The 19096-nt window shown below is 38.3% G+C and overlaps 1 protein-coding gene across 1 annotated transcript; it reads left to right on the top strand.

Moving 5' to 3' along the window:
• ccdc124 (coiled-coil domain containing 124) lies at window positions 1-17679 on the top strand. The gene is made up of 5 exons (XM_022670845.2): window positions 1-107; window positions 3628-3799; window positions 14554-14740; window positions 14897-14996; window positions 16642-17679. The coding sequence occupies exons 2-5, from the start codon at window positions 3641-3643 to the stop codon at window positions 16841-16843; spliced, it is 648 nt and encodes a 215-aa protein (XP_022526566.1). The 5' UTR covers window positions 1-107; window positions 3628-3640; the 3' UTR covers window positions 16844-17679.
• The last annotated feature ends 1417 nt before the right edge of the window (window positions 17680-19096 follow it).

The raw sequence follows: 19096 nt of genomic DNA, 5'->3' as shown, positions 1-19096 counted from the left end.
TCGCTGTAATGTCAGTACTTGGCCACTAGATAGTGACAGAAGGTGTAGTAAGTCCAGCATCAGCATTCAGAGAAGAAGGGCGAGCAGCGGCGCTGGAGCTCTGACAGGTCAGTGAAAGTGGATGAAAAACATAGTTTTATGATAAAAAAAACGGTTTATTTCAGGTTAATGATATAAATCACAATTTAGTCTAATTTACCATCTTATTAAAACGTTCTGAACGTATTTATACTATTAAACAGAAGCAGGATACCCGCTGTTTAGCCTCTTAGCCAAACAAGTAGCTATCAGCGATGCTAAAGCAGCTCCTTATTAAACACAGAAACTAAACCGTGATTAAATGATAAAACTAGCTGCTTCGTTTTTTGTATATTTAATGTTAATTGATTGTTATCAAATATGTGTATTACTGAGAATATTAGGATTAGTAGCCGGTTTAAAAATGAAGCTGGCTACTTTTTGAATTTTTCCGTTCCACCTTAAATGGTGCAGCAGTCAGACTGTAATTGGTAAGGCGCCAGAATGAAGCTGCTGCTGCATTTAAGGTGGATGAGACAATTCCAAGAACGATGCTATTTTCTCCTATATATTTTTTTCATAATTTTGGTGTAATATAAATCACATAAAACTCTAAATTGAGACTCTTGTGACAAACCGGATTTCTGTGTAAATTACAGATTAGAGCTGGAAAGTAAATAAATTGTTTTCCATATCGTAATAAATATTCTTATTGGATCAATAAAAAGCATATTGAGGAAAATTACCAGTGCTTAAAGAACACCGACCCAACTGTACATTTCATTACAGAGAGTATAAAACATTGTTTAATTGGATGATGTGCAGCAAAAACAAAATAATCACTATAATATTCATAAACGAGCATTTGAATAGCAGAATAGCAGAACCTGCCACGCTGATGCATTTTGTCTGCGTGATAAATAAATAAAATGCTGTTATAAATACAGTGTATTGTGAAAATATTGTTCTATTATATTTTTACCATATTATCCAGCTCTCAATGCGTAATTACATGCAGCTCTGTAAAAACATTAAAAGACTATTTTAGTTTCTGATTCAGTTTCTCTGATTTTGCTATTCATAGGTGTATGTTTGAGTAAAATGAACATTGTTGTTTTATTTTATAAACTATGGATTATGGAATTTTTCCCAAATTCCGAATAAAAATATTGTAATTTAGAGAATTTGTTTGCATAAAATGAGAAATGGCTAAAATAACTGAAATAATGCAAAGAAAACAAATTTATATTCATAGAGTTCAGAAATCAATATTTGGTGGAGTAACCCTGATTTTTAATCACAGTTTTTATATGCATCTTGGCATGTTCTTCTCCACCAGTCTTACACACTGCTTTTGGATAACGTTATGCTACTCCTGATGCAAAAATTCGAGCAGTTCAGCTTGGTTTGATGGCTTGTGATCATCCATCTTCCTCTTGTTTTGAATTGAATTTGTTTTAAATTTGGTAAAATTACAGAAACTCATCATTTTTAAGTGGTCTCTTATTTTTTTTTTTAGAGCTGTATAGCGCTGATGCTTTTATACTGTTCGTATTCATATTGGAATTGTCTTATCGACTGAAATTATATCATGATATAGATCTTGATAACTTGTCTAGGCCTGATTAATAAATATGTATTAATCAGTGCAGATGACAAAAGCATCTATTACTCTTTTAATTACTTTACACCAAATAAAAAAATTAAATGGTTTCCACCCACTGCTTTGTTTCACAGATTATTTTTCTCTATTTAGCATTTAGCATTAGCTTAATGGTAGCTGTGTTAAAAATATCAATATCATATTCAATAGTATATCCTAAAATATTTGTTTTGTTTACATTTAAAGATTGGTGTCAGACAGTAGCTCATTTACAACCACTGGCAAAAAATATGGAATAATCACTCTTGCATTAAGTTCTTTCAGTTTTTCCATTTTGTAGAAATAAATTATAGATTAAAAATAAATATAATTGTAAAAAAAATACAGGGTAAAAATGATTAAAAAGTAAAGGGGAAAAATATGGAATCACTCAATTCTAAGGTAAATATTATAGAATCATGAGGGAAAACGCTGCACCATTAGTACCACCTCTGGCTTCTGTAACAGCTTGAATTCTCTGAGGCACAGACTTAACTAATGACAGTAACTAATGAAATATTCATCAATCTGGCTCCAACTGTCTCTCATTGCTGTTGCCAAATCAGCTTTGCAGGTTAAAACCTTGTTATTTTAATTGGATTGAGATGCAGGCTATTTGCAGGCCATGCCACTGACATTATTGTCATCTTTTGCCCTGGTAAGATGCATCAAAATTACGCAATCATCATCCAACATCCTTTCAGCTGATGGAATAAGGAAGGTGTCCAATAATTCAGTGTAGACTTTGGCATTTATTGAAGATTTAATGATTGTTATCTCCCTTTACCGGACATGCAGGCCCATGTCAATCAATGACTGTGGAATTCACAAACTGCCCAATGCAGACTCATAACCATAGATTACTCTAATCCAGTCATTCACAGTCCACAGCTTGTTTTTTTTTTTCTTTTCAGGTTTTAATAATGGCTTTCATTCGGCTTTCCTGTATGTAAAATTCCATTTCTTTAAAGCAATATCTTACAGTTCACTCACAGACATAGACTTCGGTTTCCTGGGTTTTTCTCATTTGTTTATTGTGCATTTTCTGTTTCAATACATGATGCTTTAAGGTTTTTTATCTTGACGTTTTTGATGTCTTCCTTGGTCTACATGTATGTTTCTCTTGTAAAACCTTCCCATAACCAACACCTTATGTAACATTCTGTGATGCTTTATGATCCTTTCTTGTGTTGGAGCTTTTGTGTCAGTCTGCTTTGTGTTTTTTAACTGAAGACTAATTAGCAGATTTGATTTTTATCTGATGCAAATTACAGAGATATTTTTATAATATATTTTTATTGTTGTTTTTTTTTAATGCCAAAATGTTGGAATTTTGAAGGTAGATTTGTGACATGTCTCCCTGATAATCTTTTTCTACAAAATTAAACAAGTGAAAGAACTTTCTCCAAAAGTGCTGATTCCATAATTGTTTTACTCTCTTTGTTCTGATTGGAAAGAAACTAAACCTTTCTATAACTTATGATATTGTGTTTTTATACTATAAGTTTATTTAAAAAAGGTATATAAACAAGCTGTGGTTGTCTGACGTACCCTATCATTGCTGGTATGCTAAAAATGCCCCTGCCTGCAGTTCTGTCCACAGCTACACTGAGGATTCCTCTCTTTATAGGTCACGACCTTCACCCTGCATCGCCTCTCGTTCTGGAAAAGCTGAGTTTAGGCCGGAATCAGCAGCTTTGACTGTGACGGGCTTTTGTACGTTCTCTCGTAGGCGTGTAAACAGATGTTTAAACGGTCAAAACATGATCAGTTCAGGCAATATTAACAAACAACTGTTGGCTCCACTGTTGTTGTTGTTGTTTTTTTTTCTTTTGTCAGCTTGTCAACAAATGCATGTGAACAGCTGTCCTTAAGGGGGGACTTAAAGAATGATTTGTATTCACTGAAGTGGAGGTAAAGTAGAAAAAACTGAAAAATTATGTGTCTGTGTGTGTTTGTGTGTATAGGCCAGGCCTAGGGATGCCTAAGAAGTTCCAGGGTGAGAACTCCAAGTCTTCGACTGCGAGGGCACGGAAGGCGGAGGCCAAAGCTGTCGCTGATGCCCGGAAACAGAAGGAACTGGAGGATGCGCTCTGGCAGGAGAGCGATAAGCATGTTCTGAAGAAAGAACAGAGAAAGGTGAGGAACTGTAGTGAGGATAGCATTGCAAACTGTTCACTGTTGACTAATCGTTAATTTGTAACACTACACAAAGTACTGAGGACAGATACACAATGGGAGGAGGGTGACACTCAACTCAGCCTACATCCCTAAAAGTGCAACAAAACACCAGATTACACATTTCCTTACTTAATATCAGCATTTCAAATTTAATGGGCACATTAAAAATGTTCTAGACCAGGGGTGTCCAAACTACGGCCCGCGGGCCATTTACGGCCTGTTTTCTTTGTTGGAGCGGCCCGCGAGGTATTTTAGAAAAGAAAGTTGGCCCGCTGTTAAGCAGGTTTTTATAATGTGAGATTCAAAGTTTGAACGCTAGGTGTCAGGAACGGGCTAAAGAGTCTAAAAGCGGAGAGGGTGCGCATTTCTAGCTCAAAAAAACGAGACAAAAGAGTCTAAAAGGGGGAAGGTTCGCATTTCTAGCGCAGAAAAACGGGCCAAAGAGTCTAAAAGCTGAGAGGGTGCGCATTTCTAGCGCATGAAAACTGGGCAAAAGAGTCTAAAAGCGGAGAGGGTGCACATTTCTAGCGCAGGAAAACTGGGCAAAAGAGTCTAAAAGCGGAGAGGGTGTGCATTTCTAGCGCTGAAAAACTGGCCAAAGAGTCTAAAACAGGGGTGTCCAAACTACGGCCCGCGGGACATTTACGGCCCGTTTTCTTTTTTCCGTTTTCGGCCCGCGAGGTATTTTAGAAATAGAATGAAAGTTGGCCCGCTGTTAAGCAGGTTTTTATAATGTGAGATTCATAGTTTGAACGCTAGGTGTCAGGAACGGGCCAAAGAGTCTAAAGCGGAGAGGGTGTGCCTTTCTAGCGCAGAAAAACGGGCCAAAGAGTCTAAAATTTGCCGTAATTAAGGAGTTTAATATTAAGAGACATCATGAAATTAAACATCAATTTGAAAAATCTTAGTTTAAACAACACTGTCAAATATAAAGACAGTTAGTAAAATGATGTGTAAATGAAATAATCAGGAAAAAAAATATTATTTAAAGTGGTATATTCCTATTATTTGTTTTATTACAGAGTGTGGCCCATGACTTCAAATATATTTCTCCTTCTGACCCCCAACAAAAAAGTTTGAACACCCCGCTCTAGAGTTTATACGTTTTCTGCTTTACATCACCGCATCTGACGCTTTACGTGATGTGAGGCTTGCATGGAGATGCTCATTCATGGTAACCCATTCCATGAAACTCCCTATGCACTGTTCTTGAGCTAATCTGAAGGCCACATTAAGATTGAAGGTCTGAGGTTCAAGCAGAGGTGCAGGAGGAGAGCCTACAGTTTCAGTGCTGCAGGTTTATCAGTGACCACTAGGGGGCACCAGAGACTGTTTTGTCTTTCTCCATTCTTTTCTACTGATCCCGGTTCAGCTACTCCAGGTTCCTCACATTAAAATCTCACAGTACAGCTGTGTGTTTCACTAAAACAGAATTGAGAACTCATAGCTAAAACATGAACTCTTTCTTCTGCTTCAGTCAGAAAAAAAAAATTTTTGTATTTTTATTTGGTTTTTATTCATCCCTAGTTGTGCAGAAAATGATAAAATGATAATGATCACTCTCTTTCTATGCTTCTCTTTCTCCCTCTTGTCACTTCGTTATCTCTTTCTCTTTTCTCTTGCACTCTGTCTCACTCTTTTGTTGTGTCTCTTTACTTCTCGTTCTTGCAATCACTCTCTCACTCACCCCTCTTTCATTTAGTATTTTGTCTCTCTCTCTCTCACTCACTCACTCTCTTTCTATACTTCTTTATCTCACCCACAGTCTTTCACTCTTTTTCTTTACGTACTTCTTTATCTTTGTCTGTTTCTCTCTCTCTCTCTCACTCTCAATCTTTTTTACCTACATATGTGTTTTACTGTTTCCGTTTCCGTAAGCATTTGTTTTTATTTTTTTTGCTCTGTTGTGTGTGTGAGAGAGAGAAAGAGAAAGAGAGAGAGAGAGAGTGTGTGAGTGTGAGTGACTGATCTCTTTGATTGGCCCAGTTGTCTTTGCTGTGTGTCCTGTGCTTTGACGGGACTCTTTCATCTCAGCAGTTCGCAGCGATTGGCCTATTTTTAGATTTTCTAAGCTTTGGTTGGTCAATGTGTCAGACGTTTGCTGTGATTGGCCAATAACTGTATGTTGCGTTGGATTTGTGTGTGTGTGTCATGTTTATCCTCTTCTGTGGGGATCCTGTTCGTCTAATAAAGCGCTTTATAATGCTTATATTATTGATATGCGTGTAGCTCATTCTGATATGAGGCATTGCAGGACCCCTGATGTCATCAGTTTACTCCTGCCCCCCTCCCCCTCACACTTCTCGGGCAGCAGCAGCCTGTCACTCACACAGACACAGAGACAGCACTGTTCACTCAGAAATTTACAACACTGTGTATTTACTTCTTGTGTCAAGAATCAAAAGGTGCAGCATGTTGTGTTTGATTTAATTGCCTTAGGTGACATTGCACGTCCTGTCGTGACTATTGTGCATGCACACATCGCAATGAAGATGCTTAAACAATTGTGTATATTGTGCAGCCTTAGTAGAGGGCACTCTGTAATGCTTTATATTGCTCACATAATCTACACGCTCATTCTGACAAACTGCAGTACACTGCAGGAAGCATAGGGGGAGCTCTATAATGTTTTATGATGACCATATCATCAACATGCTTATTCTGACAGACTGTAATACACTACAGGAAGCATAGAGGGAGCACTATAATGTTCTATGATGGTCATATCATATCACACTCATTCTGACAGACTGTAATACACTACAGGAAGCATAGGGGCACTCTATAATGCTCTATAAGGTTTATATGACCCACACTCTCATTCAGCTGGTCTCAGAGTGTACTGGAGGTTTGTGGTGGTATGTAATTAGTAAAGTGGCAGCGCTGGTGGCTCTGGGGCAGAGGGCCAGTGATGGATCAGGTGACGGAGTCCAGCAGAAGCAGGTTGACAAGGAACAGTGTGGAGCTTCACTACACTCTCGTCTCTAAACACCAGCAGAACTTGCCAACACCGCGGCCTCACTCTGTGCCAACACACTCTCAATAATGCATCGGACAGCGAGAGGACGGAAACTCATTCACCTGTAGATAACATGATAAAGATTAACTACGCAGGTGTCACTGACCCTGTTCACACCTGCCTGTTACATGTAAGTATAGATTCTGACCTTATAAGATGTAAACCACATTGGGGGTTTGTATTACAATCTGTCAGATTAAGTGTGTGGATCATAAAACAATTACGAAGCATTATAGAGCACCCCCTACGCCTCATGTAGTGTATTACAGGCTGTCGGATTGAGTGTGTGGATCATAAAACCGTTACGAAGCATTATAGAGCACCCTCTATGCTTTATGTGGTGTATTACAGGTTGTCAGAATGAGTGTGTGAATCATTAGCCATTACGGAGCATTATAGAGCGTCCTCTATGCTTCATGTAGTGTATTACAATCTGTCAGAATGAGCATGAGGATCATATAAACAAAATAGAGCATTATACAGCGTCCTTTATGCCTTATGTAGTGTTTTTACACTCTGTCAGAATGAGTGTGTGGATCATAAAACCATTATCAAGCATTATAGAGCGTCCCCTACAACTCATGTAGTGTAATACGGTCTGTCAGAATGAGTGTGTGGCTCATAAGCCATTATAGAGCGTCCTCTATGCTTCATGTAGTGTATTACAGTCTGTCAGAATGAGTGTGTGGATCATAAAACCATTATGGAGCATTATAGAGCGTCCCCTACAACTTATCTAGTATATTACAGTCTGTCAGAATGAGTGAGTGGATCGTAAAACCGTTACGGAGTGTTATAGAGCACCCCCTATGCCTCATGTAGTGTATTACAGTCTGTCAGAATGAGTGTATGGATCATAAAACCATTATGGGGCATTATGGCGCGTCCTCTATGCTTCATGTGGTGTATTACACTCTGTCAGAATGAGTGTGTGGATCATAAAACCATTATCAAGCATTATAGATCACCCCCTATGCCTCATGTAGTCTATTACAGTCTGTCAGAATGAGCGTCTGGATCATAAAACCATTATGGAGTATTATAGAGCACCACCTACGCCTTATGTAGTCTATTACAGTCTGTAAGAATGAATGTGTGGATCATATAAACATTTAAAACCCCTATAGAGTGTCATCATATATTTCAGATTAAGTATAATTTCTCCATCTTTGACAGTTACACGTTTAGATCCTAGTAAATGCCTTGATTCTTCTTCGTGATGTGGGAGGAGGTGGAAAGATACTGCCTTCTACTGCTACTGCTCCAGGGACTTTGTGAAATTTAGGGCTTTTGGACGTTAATTTGGGCTGCGTGCATCTCCTGGGGAAGAGCACACCTCGATTATATTAATAATTTCTGTGTTAGTGTGGCACCGGACCCTCTGGAGCTTTTCTCCAGCTCAAGGTGGGACAGGTTGGTGTTTTTTTTTTAAGCTAGTGTTCTTCAGTGCAGCCCAGAGGTGTGAAAAGTTGTTTCCACTAGGGCCTCTAGGCAATACACATTAGAGTTGCACGGTGTACCGAAGGTTCGATTCTTTTTCGATACTACGTCATCACAAACGATTCGGTTCTTTAGCGTTCGATGCTTTCGATACTGTATATAGCCCAGTCACTAGCTTCAAATGAGTCAAATTAGTAGGCGCGATTTGATTCAGTTCATAAGAAAACTGATTCACACCGCAGCAGTCGGTGTGGCAGGATTCAGATAAACTTAGTGTTCTGAACAAATGAATCGATTCACGCGCAAGCCAGCAGAGCAGCAGCGAGTGTAGAATGGCGACGGCTAAAATAACAGATGTCTCTCGTCCGCGACTTGTGGACAAAACGGGCGCGAGGAGTGAAGTGTGGGAAAATAGTCTGAGATGTAGGCATCTGTTTTTTATTTATATTTTTATTTTTAAATAAAATAACGAAAATAACGAAAACTGAAAGTGAAACTAAACTACTTTATTTATTAGCGCTGTTTTCACTCCCGCAGTTGTACAGCGGGGGCTGTTGTGCCGATTCTGTCCGCGAAGCGGGAGTCGGATTCAGTAGCGGATTCGGCACAAGCGCGGCGGCACCTCGTGGCGGTGTTAGTTGTAAGCGCTCGCGCTAGCCGCAAAATACGACAGAAAACACTGAGGGAGCTGCAGACTTATGTGTGGGACTAGAATATGAGCACGAAGAGCTAAAAGAGAACCTTTACCTGTGAGTAGCTCACATCAGAACACGCAAATCTCTCTCTCTCTCTCTCACTCTCGCTGTGTCTCTTTCTCTGTCTCTCTCTCTCTCTCTCTCTCTCTCTCTCTCTCTCTCTCTCTCTGTGTCTCTCTCTGTCTCTCTCTCTCGCACGTGAACGCCTCCGCGTTTGACCTGCAGCACTGTGTTTAGCTGTTCTTAAAAATCATTTTAATTAAATAATAGTTCTATGCTTCTATGTTACAGTATTATTTAACATAATTCTGATCATATTTCGCTCATTCATTTAGCAGACAAGCACCCTGATCTCTACAAAGAGCTGATAAGTCGACAGGTTAGTGGAGTTAGTCAAGATACACTCTGTCTGTAGCTTTACTAAGATTTACTAGCGACTGCTAGTAAATCACATTAACACGGAGAGGAGTGTGCAGGAGTTTTGTTTTGGACCCATGGTTTTCTCTATTTCTCCATTATCCCATTGGCTGTGAAACATGAACTCAAGATGTTCACGTTTTCGCGTTTCCATTGCAAATCTGTGGTCAGGCACGTAGCCTGCTTGATCGTTACACTGAACATGGGCTTATTAAAAATGGTAAACGGTTGATTAATAAAACGGAGCAGTGAGTGTTAAAATGAACATAACATTGTAATGTTCTTCTGTCTCTTTATTTTCCTTATTCAGAACTTAACTTCTGCCCGCCCGTCAGGTTCACATAGTCAGGCTACCATTACCTCTGGTTTTAGTTTTAGTTTTTAGGAAGTGGAAGTAGATAATTATGTTATAGTTAAGGTTATAATTAAAATGTTTCATTTTAGAATAAAAACGTTTGCACTGATTGTTCAGTGTTCAATCCAGTTCAGTCAAAAATAAACATTTTATGTTCAGATATTTTTATTGTTTTTTTTTTCTTCCAAGTATCGTTTTGGTATCGAGAATCGTGATACTACAGTTGGTATCGGTATCGAAGTCAAAATTTTGGTATCGTGACAACCCTAATACACATTTTTGCTCAATCTCAATTCCCAACGTATAGGGATAGAGCAAAGATATGGACCATCTGAGGAACTCACTTGAGAACCACAGCTCTAGCCCACTGCACTTCCTGTGGTGTATTAAGGTCCACAATCAAAATAGGCAATAAGGATCATATGAACTTGTGTGCCCCCTATTTATTTTGTAGAGTATTGCATTTTGTCAGATTGAGTATATGCTCCCTACACTTCTTGTAGTGTATTGTAATCTGTCAGATTGAGTGTCTTGATTGTAAAAACACTACAGAGTATTATACAGATCCCTATACACTTCCTGTAGCGTATTACAGTCTGTTAGATTGAGTGTATGGTAGGGGTGTCACGATTCTCTAAATCCTCGATTTGATTTTATTTCCGATTTTAGTGTCACAATTCGATTCGATTCTCAATTTTCTTTTTTTCTTTTTTTTTTTACAGCAGAGAGACCTATGCCAGTTTTAGATTAGTCTATGGTCAGTTATTGGTTTGATTCATCAAATTTACAATATCTTATTTATCTTATTTCAGGTGGGCCTGATATAAGTGATGCAAAGTGATACAAGTGATCTGTAATACACCACATTAGGCACTAATGGTCAAATTTAAATAATTTAATTAAGATATATATGTAATGCCATCTAGTGGCTTTTTTGGTAGCATCAGTGTGCACTATTAAAACAGCAATGTGCAACATAATAAAAAATACAGGAACAGTCATGTACAAAATAATAGAACAATTAGAGCCCCAACAAACTGAACTCTATCCTACTATAACAGATAAACATGAAAAATAAGACTTTAAGACTTTTTCGGTCCCTGAGAATGACAATTTCTTTTCTTTAACAAAGATTTATTATTAACTTTATCTAAGAAAAAAGATGCTCCTTAAGGTACCAAATATTAACATATTTGAAGCTAGACAAAACAACTGTTATTTTTATATTTTCTTTTGAGTACTATATAGTGCCCCCTTATGTTTCCTTTAGTGTATTACAGTCTGTCAGATTGAGTGTATGGATTTTATGAACATTAATGAGTATTGCTGTATTTTACGCACTATAAGGCGTACCGGATTATAAGGCACGCTGTCAATAAACTATCTATTTTCTGGTCTATTTTCATACACAAGGCACACTGGATTATAAGGCGCATTATGTGAAACTAGTAAGGAACAGGGGTGTCGCCATGTTTTCCTTCTAATTAAGCAGGTCTCTTTTAAAGTAAAACAAGCGCTGGATTTCTCTCCTGAAAACTGTTTTTTGTGTGAGTAAAGCACTAATGTTTATTTACAGTAAGCTTAGATATCCAGATTTTCACTAAGGCTAGCCATGGTTAGCAGCTAATGCTGCCCGACAGCGCTACACTGAGGAACCCTAGTGTTCCGGTAAGCCGGTAAGAGCACTATCAGTTAGCGGTTCGTACCACGTAGCTTGTTGTAACACGTAAACGCAAAAGAGCTAGTGTTTAGCATGGTTAGCGGCTAATGCTTATGCTGCTCCAGCAGTTCTAGCCAGGGTTAGCAGCAGGCTATGGGCCATTAATACTCACCTCTGAACAGCAAAAGAGATAGCGCTTACCATGGTTAGCGGTTAATGCTAATGCTGCTCCAGAACTGCTAGCCGGGTTTAGCAGCAGGCTTCAGGTCGATAATACTTAACTCTGAACGGCAAAAGGGCTAGCGCTTAGCTCCTGTATAACGCTGCACTTCAGCGGAGTGGCTTTACTGCTCCTTACAACCTGACTGGTAAAATTCTGATTTTTGGGAAAATTTAAGTATTTTAAGTGCACCTTATAGTGCAAAAAATACTGTATATAGATCCGCCTACACTTCCACTAGTTTATTGCAATCTGTCAGAATGAATTTATGAATCTAAGAACATTAAAGGGTGCTCCCTATAAGCCACTCACGGGACCCCACATGTACCACAGGTTGTAAAACAGATGCAGCAGGTCCATCTAACTCTCATTACTGTATAATTATTTTTATGCTGCTCAGTGGTGAAGGGTGGAGTAAAAATGTCCTTGACTTTAATTGCTTATTTTTTTTTTTTTTTTTAAATCTCTGCAGATTTTGGCTGTTGGCATAAATACACAGCTATGGAATTTAGGACACAGGCTTAATAGGGGGCATAATAGGACACATTACTGCCGTGTAGCCTTAATGGCATTTCTTAATTTCTGATTCTAATTTTAGGCATTATGATGAACGGGCTGGTAGATGTCTGTGAAACGACCTTGAAAACATGAATTATGCCTGGAGAGAAATGCAGCTATGGAAAGTTGGTAGCAGTTGAATTCTGAGTGGCAAATAAAATTAATATAATATATTCTAAACCATTAACTGTATTTACACTGTCAGGTTGCAGTATTATGTGTAGCCCTGCCCATCCCTATATGTTTTTCCATCTCTGGCTGTGTCTAATTCCAGCAGTTATTATTCCCTGTGCTAACAATGCTACATTTTTATAGATAACCTTTTTAAAGGTGTTTTACAGTTTTTGGTAGCTCTGAATGATGTGAACCTAATATGACTCTACAATGTGATTAAATGAGTTTTACTCAGTCAGCCAACATTAGTTTAGTTAGACGTGCTAGACTCTGTAGTATTTGGTTTTGGTCTCAGTCAGCTCTCTTTTCACATTGGTGTATGTTCTGCTCTGGAACGAGTCCAAACTAGCATTTAAAATGATTTTTTATTCTTTTAATGGTAATAGTCACCGGTGTTTGCCAAATTTCTCGCAGCAGGTTGGGGAATAAAGTGAACTGTAGTAGCTAACTAACTTAAGTAAAGCTAAGCTAGGTAAACAAAACTGTGAAAAAAAATTACTTTATTTTAAAGTCAAACAAGCACTGGATGTTAATCTACACAGATTTCTCTCCTGAAAATGGTTTATTTATTTACAGTGAGCTTAGTTGCCTTCATTTTTCCAGCCCTAAGGCATTAGTAATAGCGGCCAACCGTTATGGGGTAATGCTAATGATGCTGTAGCAGTGTTAGTCGGGGGTTAGGACCAGGCTGTAGGCCGATAATACTTACCTCTGAACAGGGAAATAGCGGTTAGCGGGTAATGCTAATTCTGCTCCAGCCCCAGTGCTGGAGAACGAAACTGAAACTATAACACTGTATTTTAACGGAGTGGCTTTACTGCTCTTACAACCTGACTGGTAAAATTCATACATAAGGTGCACTGGATTATAAGACGCACTGACAATGTTTAGGAAAATTAAAGGATTTTTAGTGCGAAAAATACAGTAGAAAAGAAAAATTTAAGTGGCTTGGTAGTAAAATACATGTACTGCACTTTTACTCTTGGGACATTTTTAAACTTACTGGACAAACTGTGTATGCTGGGGAAAAATCCAATCTGCTTTGGGTCCTTTAGGCTTTACTGTAAACTCAATGAAGGCAGACTGAGATGCTTGGTCTGGGATAAAGGGCAGGTTTAATAAATGATTAGGCAAGTTTGACTCCGTCTCTGGAGTGTACTATGCTGGTTACAAGTCTGGTTACATATTTGAAAACATCGCAATTAACTTTGGCTTCATTTCTACAGAACATGAAGAATAAAACAACATTAATCTAAACAGTATGGATAGTTATTAGGAGTGTCACGATTCTCTAAATCCTCGATTCTCAATTTTCTTTTTTCTTTTTTTTTTACAGCAGAGAGGCCTATGCCAGTTTTAGATTAGTCTATGGTCAGTCATTGGTTTGATTCATCAAATTTACAATATCTTATTTCAAAAGGTGGGCTTGATATAAGTGATGCAAAGTGATACAAGTGATCTGTGATACACCACATTAGGCACTAATGGTCAAATGTAAATAATTTAATTAAGATATATATGTAATGCCATCTAGTGGCTTTTTTTGGTAGCAGCAGTGTGCACTATTAAAACAGCAATGTGCAACATAAAATAAATAATCAAAAAATACAGGAACATTCATGTACAAAATAACAGAACAATTAGAGCCTTAACAAACTGAACTCTATCCTACTGTAACAGATAAACATGAAAAATAAGACTCTTTTTTTGGTCCCTGAGAATGACAAGTTTTTTTCTTTAACAAAGATATATTATTAACTTTATCTGAGAGAAAGATGCTCCTTAAGGTACCAAAACTATTAACATATTTGAGGCTACACAAAACAACTGTTATTTTTATATTTTAAAGTTTTTCTTTAAAAGATGAGAATGTCCACATTCTCTGGAGAAAGGGCTGCTCTTTAAGCAGTCACAACGTCCGCGGCGTCGGCTACAGTGTGCTGCGTCACTTTGCGTAGCATTCTGCGCCATTTGCTTAGCGCGCTGGGCTATTTGCGTAGCGCGTACATGCTTGCGTAGCTTAGAGGGAGGAATCGTTGATTTTTTTTTTTTAACTTTGAGACCATGACATAATTTCGATCGATTTCGATGAAATATCGAAATCATGACACCCCTAATAGTTTTATGCTTTGTTGTCCATTTGCAGAGTAATAAAGCTTTTCTTTATTGTAAAGGATGACAAGGAAAAGAAGCGATTGGAGGCGCTGGAGAGAAAGAGGGAGAACCAGCGGCTCCTGGATGAAGAGGACTCTAAGATAAAGGGGAAACAGAGTAAAGAACCCTTGGGAAAAGTGACACGGGCCCAGATTGAGGAGACCCTTCTGAAAGAACAGGAGCTTCAACAGGAAACCAAGGAGAAAGGTGGGCAAGAATCTAGAATCTAAAATATAACATATATTCTGGTTTGTTTAACCATATGATTTTTCTTTATAGTTTGGTAGACAGCATTTAGGTCAATATATCTATTCTTAGGTCTGAGTTTCTGATTTGGTTCCCAATGTTGTTCTCATCCTGCAGAGAAGACCCACCTGGAGGAACCTCTGGAGGAGAACATTAACCGGATCATTCCGGAAGAAGGCTCAGCTCGAACCATCGAAGATGCTATTGCTGTACTCAGGTACTGCACACACACACATTCTCATGATTGAGTTGTTTAAAAAAAAAATGCAATTGTTTTGCTGATACTGTTTTTTGCTTTTGTCCCCTTATTTTATTATACGTATCTCTTCTAGATGTCGAATCTCCAGCCAAATTTAGGTTTTATATATAATGATTATAACAATAACATTTTCTTTAGGGTATGCTATGCCCTCCATATCAAATGAAAAAACAAATGAAATCTGCATTTCCGTAAAAGTTGTCAGTAGAGAGAAGCATGAAGTGTTGTAAGATTTTAGACTTGATAATAAAACACAGTGGATCAACACTAGTAGATGACATGTCTCTCCAAACCATCACTGATCATCAGTAAATTTTACATTTCATTTGTAAATGAAGGGATCAGAGTCTGGACGAAGAGTGGAGAGACACACAGTCCAAACTGCTTGAGGTCTAGTGTGAAGTTTCACCAATCAGTGATGGTTTGTAGAGACATGTCATCTGCTGGTGTTGATCCACTGTGTTTTATTATTATCAAGTCTGAAGTCAGTGCAGTTTTGTTTTCCCACAAAATCTTACAGCACTTCATGCTTCTCTCTGCTGACAACTTTCATTGAGGTGTGGATTTCATTTTCTAGCAGGACTTGGCACACTGCCCACACTGCCAAAAGTACCAATTGGACTTATAATAGTATAATATTCTAATTTCCTGAGACACTGATTTTTGGGTTTTAATTAGATGTAAGCCATAATCACCAACAATAAAAGAAAGAAATGCTTAAAATAAATCACGCTGTGTTTAAAACATCTATATAATGTAAGAGTTTCACATTTTGAACTGAATTACTGAAATAAAGTAACTTTTCAATGATCTTCACATTTTTTGAGATGCACTTGTATAGTGAGAAATTATGTAGTATCTTGTGTCTGTTACTTTTGGTGACTGACCTTAGTGTGAGGTAAGTAAGTGAACAGCTCTTAACATTGTGTTCATGTCCACAGAACTTGTATTGTGTGTATTGTGGAGCTGTTACAAATAAATGATTAGTCTGCCACTATGAGCGGGAGGTCGCCGGTTCGAACCCCCCCGCTCATGCAGCTTTGCCATCAAGCTGCCGGCGCTCAGAGGGAGCAAAATTGGCCTTGCTCCTTCTGGGTGGGTAGATGACGCTCTCTCCCCACATAATTTCTAGGGTGATGTCTGCAGCACAGGGCGTCTGTGAGCTGATGTATCTGAACTGAGCCGCTGCGCTTTCCTCCAAGCATGCTGTGATGCTGCTCGGTAATGCTAATTCCGTAGCAGCTTGAAAAGATGCGGTGGCTGACTTCACATGTATCGAAGGAAGCATGTGTTAGTCTTCACCCTCCTGGTGTGTTGGGGCATCACTAGTCCTAATGAGTGGGTTGGGTAATTGTCTGTGTAAATTGGGGAGAAAATGGGAAAAATTTTAAATAAATAAATGATTAGTCAACACTAAAATTAGGAGTCGACACATTTTTATAAATGCTAATATTGATCATTTTTTGCAGCCCTAGCTTAGAACCACAGCCAATTATAAAAATAAAAACACATTTTAGACCCAAAATCTAAAATGATTTACAAAGGTTTAATTTCTTTTGCTTAAGCACCCAAATAACCCAAATATGTTGGGTTTGCTTTTCAGCACTAAGGAGGACACGGATCGTCACCCCGAGCGGCGGATGAAGGCGGCATACGCGGCGTTCGAGGAGGTTAACATGCCCCGCCTTAAAATGGAAAACCCTAACATGCGCCTGTCTCAGCTCAAACAGCAGCTGAAGAAAGAGTGGACGAAATCTCCGGAAAACCCCCTGAACCAGCGCTTCGTCTCCTACAACACCAAGTAACCCCAACGAAAAGACTGCTGCACCAAACGGGGGTGTGAGGGGGGAAAAGAAAAATAACAATAAAAATGTGAGAGAAAAAAAAAAAAAGAAAATCAGAAACGACATTTAGATTTAATTTAATTAACGCATTCTGCATTGTTTTCACAATAAAGGCTTCTAATTTAAAAGAACTGATCATCAGATTTAAGTGCAATTGTGCCACATTTAAACCCACCAATATCCATCTGTTTATTTTTATTTTTTTTTATTATTTGCAGTTTTGTGTCGAGGAAATGCAGTGCACTGGAGAACAGATGTGATAGAGCTGCTCTGATATTGAAGCAGGGGGTAGTTAATGGGTAATGGGGTGCGGTAGATGGAGGGTTAAGTGCTGTGTGGAGAATTTTAACCCTTTGAGCACTGGAATGTGTTGGTATTGCAATAATACACTGAGCAGCACTATGCAAGATTGGGGGAGGGGTTCTATACATCTGGCCTTTGCTCTGATTGGACATTTTCATTAAAAGAATGATTGAGTTGGACACCAGAACTTTACAGTGTGGGTGATTTCCTGTTCTAAGCCAATCGTACGGAACTCTGCCTGTGCTGTGGACAAAGGAAGTGGACTTGGGTACGGCACACATCCATTAAAACAACATTAATGAGTCATGGTTGCAAAACAATGAACAAGTGTATTAGGGTCTGATATATTAATAGGAATGAATGAGGCACCACAGAATCTGCCTGGCAACCATTTAGCATCACCACAGTCACCACCTGGGATACCATAGCAGCCCGCTTGCCTTACACTACTTCCGTATGTACAGCTCAATAAATATTGCCCATATCAGTCTAAATATTTTATTTCATTTATTGTTCCTGGTAACTTTGATCTTCTTTAGAAATAGCTTTGCCTTCCAGATGCAGCAGTGCTGCTGGAGTTTTTAAACACTGTGTTTAATCGCTCACTGTCGGAGACAGAAGCTCTGAAACTGTTGCTGCACAGGTTGTGGTTTGTCATCTTCTAGTCCTTTGTTAGTGAACACAGGACACTGCTTACCACAGGATGCTGCCCACAGGATGCTGTTGATGGTCTATTCTCAGTCCAGCTGTAACAATGTGGTGTTTAAAAAGTCCAGCAGCACTGCTGTGTCTCTAATTCACTCATACCAGCACAACACACACTAACACCTAATGTGTGTGTATATATATATATATATATATATATATATATATATATATATATATATATATATATATATATATATATATATATATATATATATATTGTTCTATACATAATGTATAAACTTCGGACAACATTTCTTCCAAATTCCAAGTAAAAATATTGTCATTTAGAGCATTTATTTGCAGAAAATGAGAAATAACAAAAAAGATGCAGAGCTTTCAGACCTCAAATAATGCAAAGAAAACAAGTTCATATTCATTAAGTTTAGAGTTCAGAAATCAATATTTGCAATATTTGGTGGAATAACCCTGGTTTTTATTCATAGTTTTCATGCATCTCTGCATGTTCTCCTCCACCAGTTTTACACACTGCTTTTGGATAACTTTGACACTCCTGGTGCAAAAAATCTAATTTCCCTCTTGATTATATTTTATCCAGAGTTTTTTTAATTTAGAAAAAAAAAAAGAAACTTATCGTTTTTGAGTGGTCTCTTATTTCTTATCTATTTTTTCCAGAGCTGTATGTGTTTGTACAGTGCAGTAGTTCTGCTGGAAAATCAATTGAGTATCTAATGCATTCAAGCTGACCTGCATGACTTCACACGAGTATATGAGTCCGGTGTGGAGAATTCCCAGTGGCTGTTGTACACCTGCATCCAAACACGTGCACACACACACACATTCACACACACACACACACTCTTTCTCCAATCAGCCCTGATCAATACATAATCTCTGCTCAACACTGGAACTGATCAATAACGGGTTAACGGATTACCTTCCAAGCAGAACGTTCAGTTATCCCACTGATCCAGGTTTAACCACTCGTTGTAGATCTTGTTGTATCACTGTTATTATTATTATTATTATTATTGAATAAGGTATTATATTTTATTTCAGTTCTGCACCACAGCTGTACAGTTAGTGTGGCTAGTAAGTAACAGAACTGTCTGAGAACTTGAGAACCAAAATTGTGGAAAAATATCGCAAATCACCGAAAAAGGTTACAATACATCTCCAGAGTTGTTCCTTTGTCCACAATGCGGAACATAATTAAGAATTTTACAACCAATGGCAGTGTAACTC

Source organism: Astyanax mexicanus, chromosome 12 (genome assembly GCF_023375975.1).
Source record: "Astyanax mexicanus isolate ESR-SI-001 chromosome 12, AstMex3_surface, whole genome shotgun sequence".
Lineage (NCBI taxonomy): Eukaryota > Metazoa > Chordata > Actinopteri > Characiformes > Acestrorhamphidae > Astyanax > Astyanax mexicanus.
Note: the sequence above shows the minus strand (reverse complement) of the source record. Positions and strands in the feature narration are given on the sequence as shown.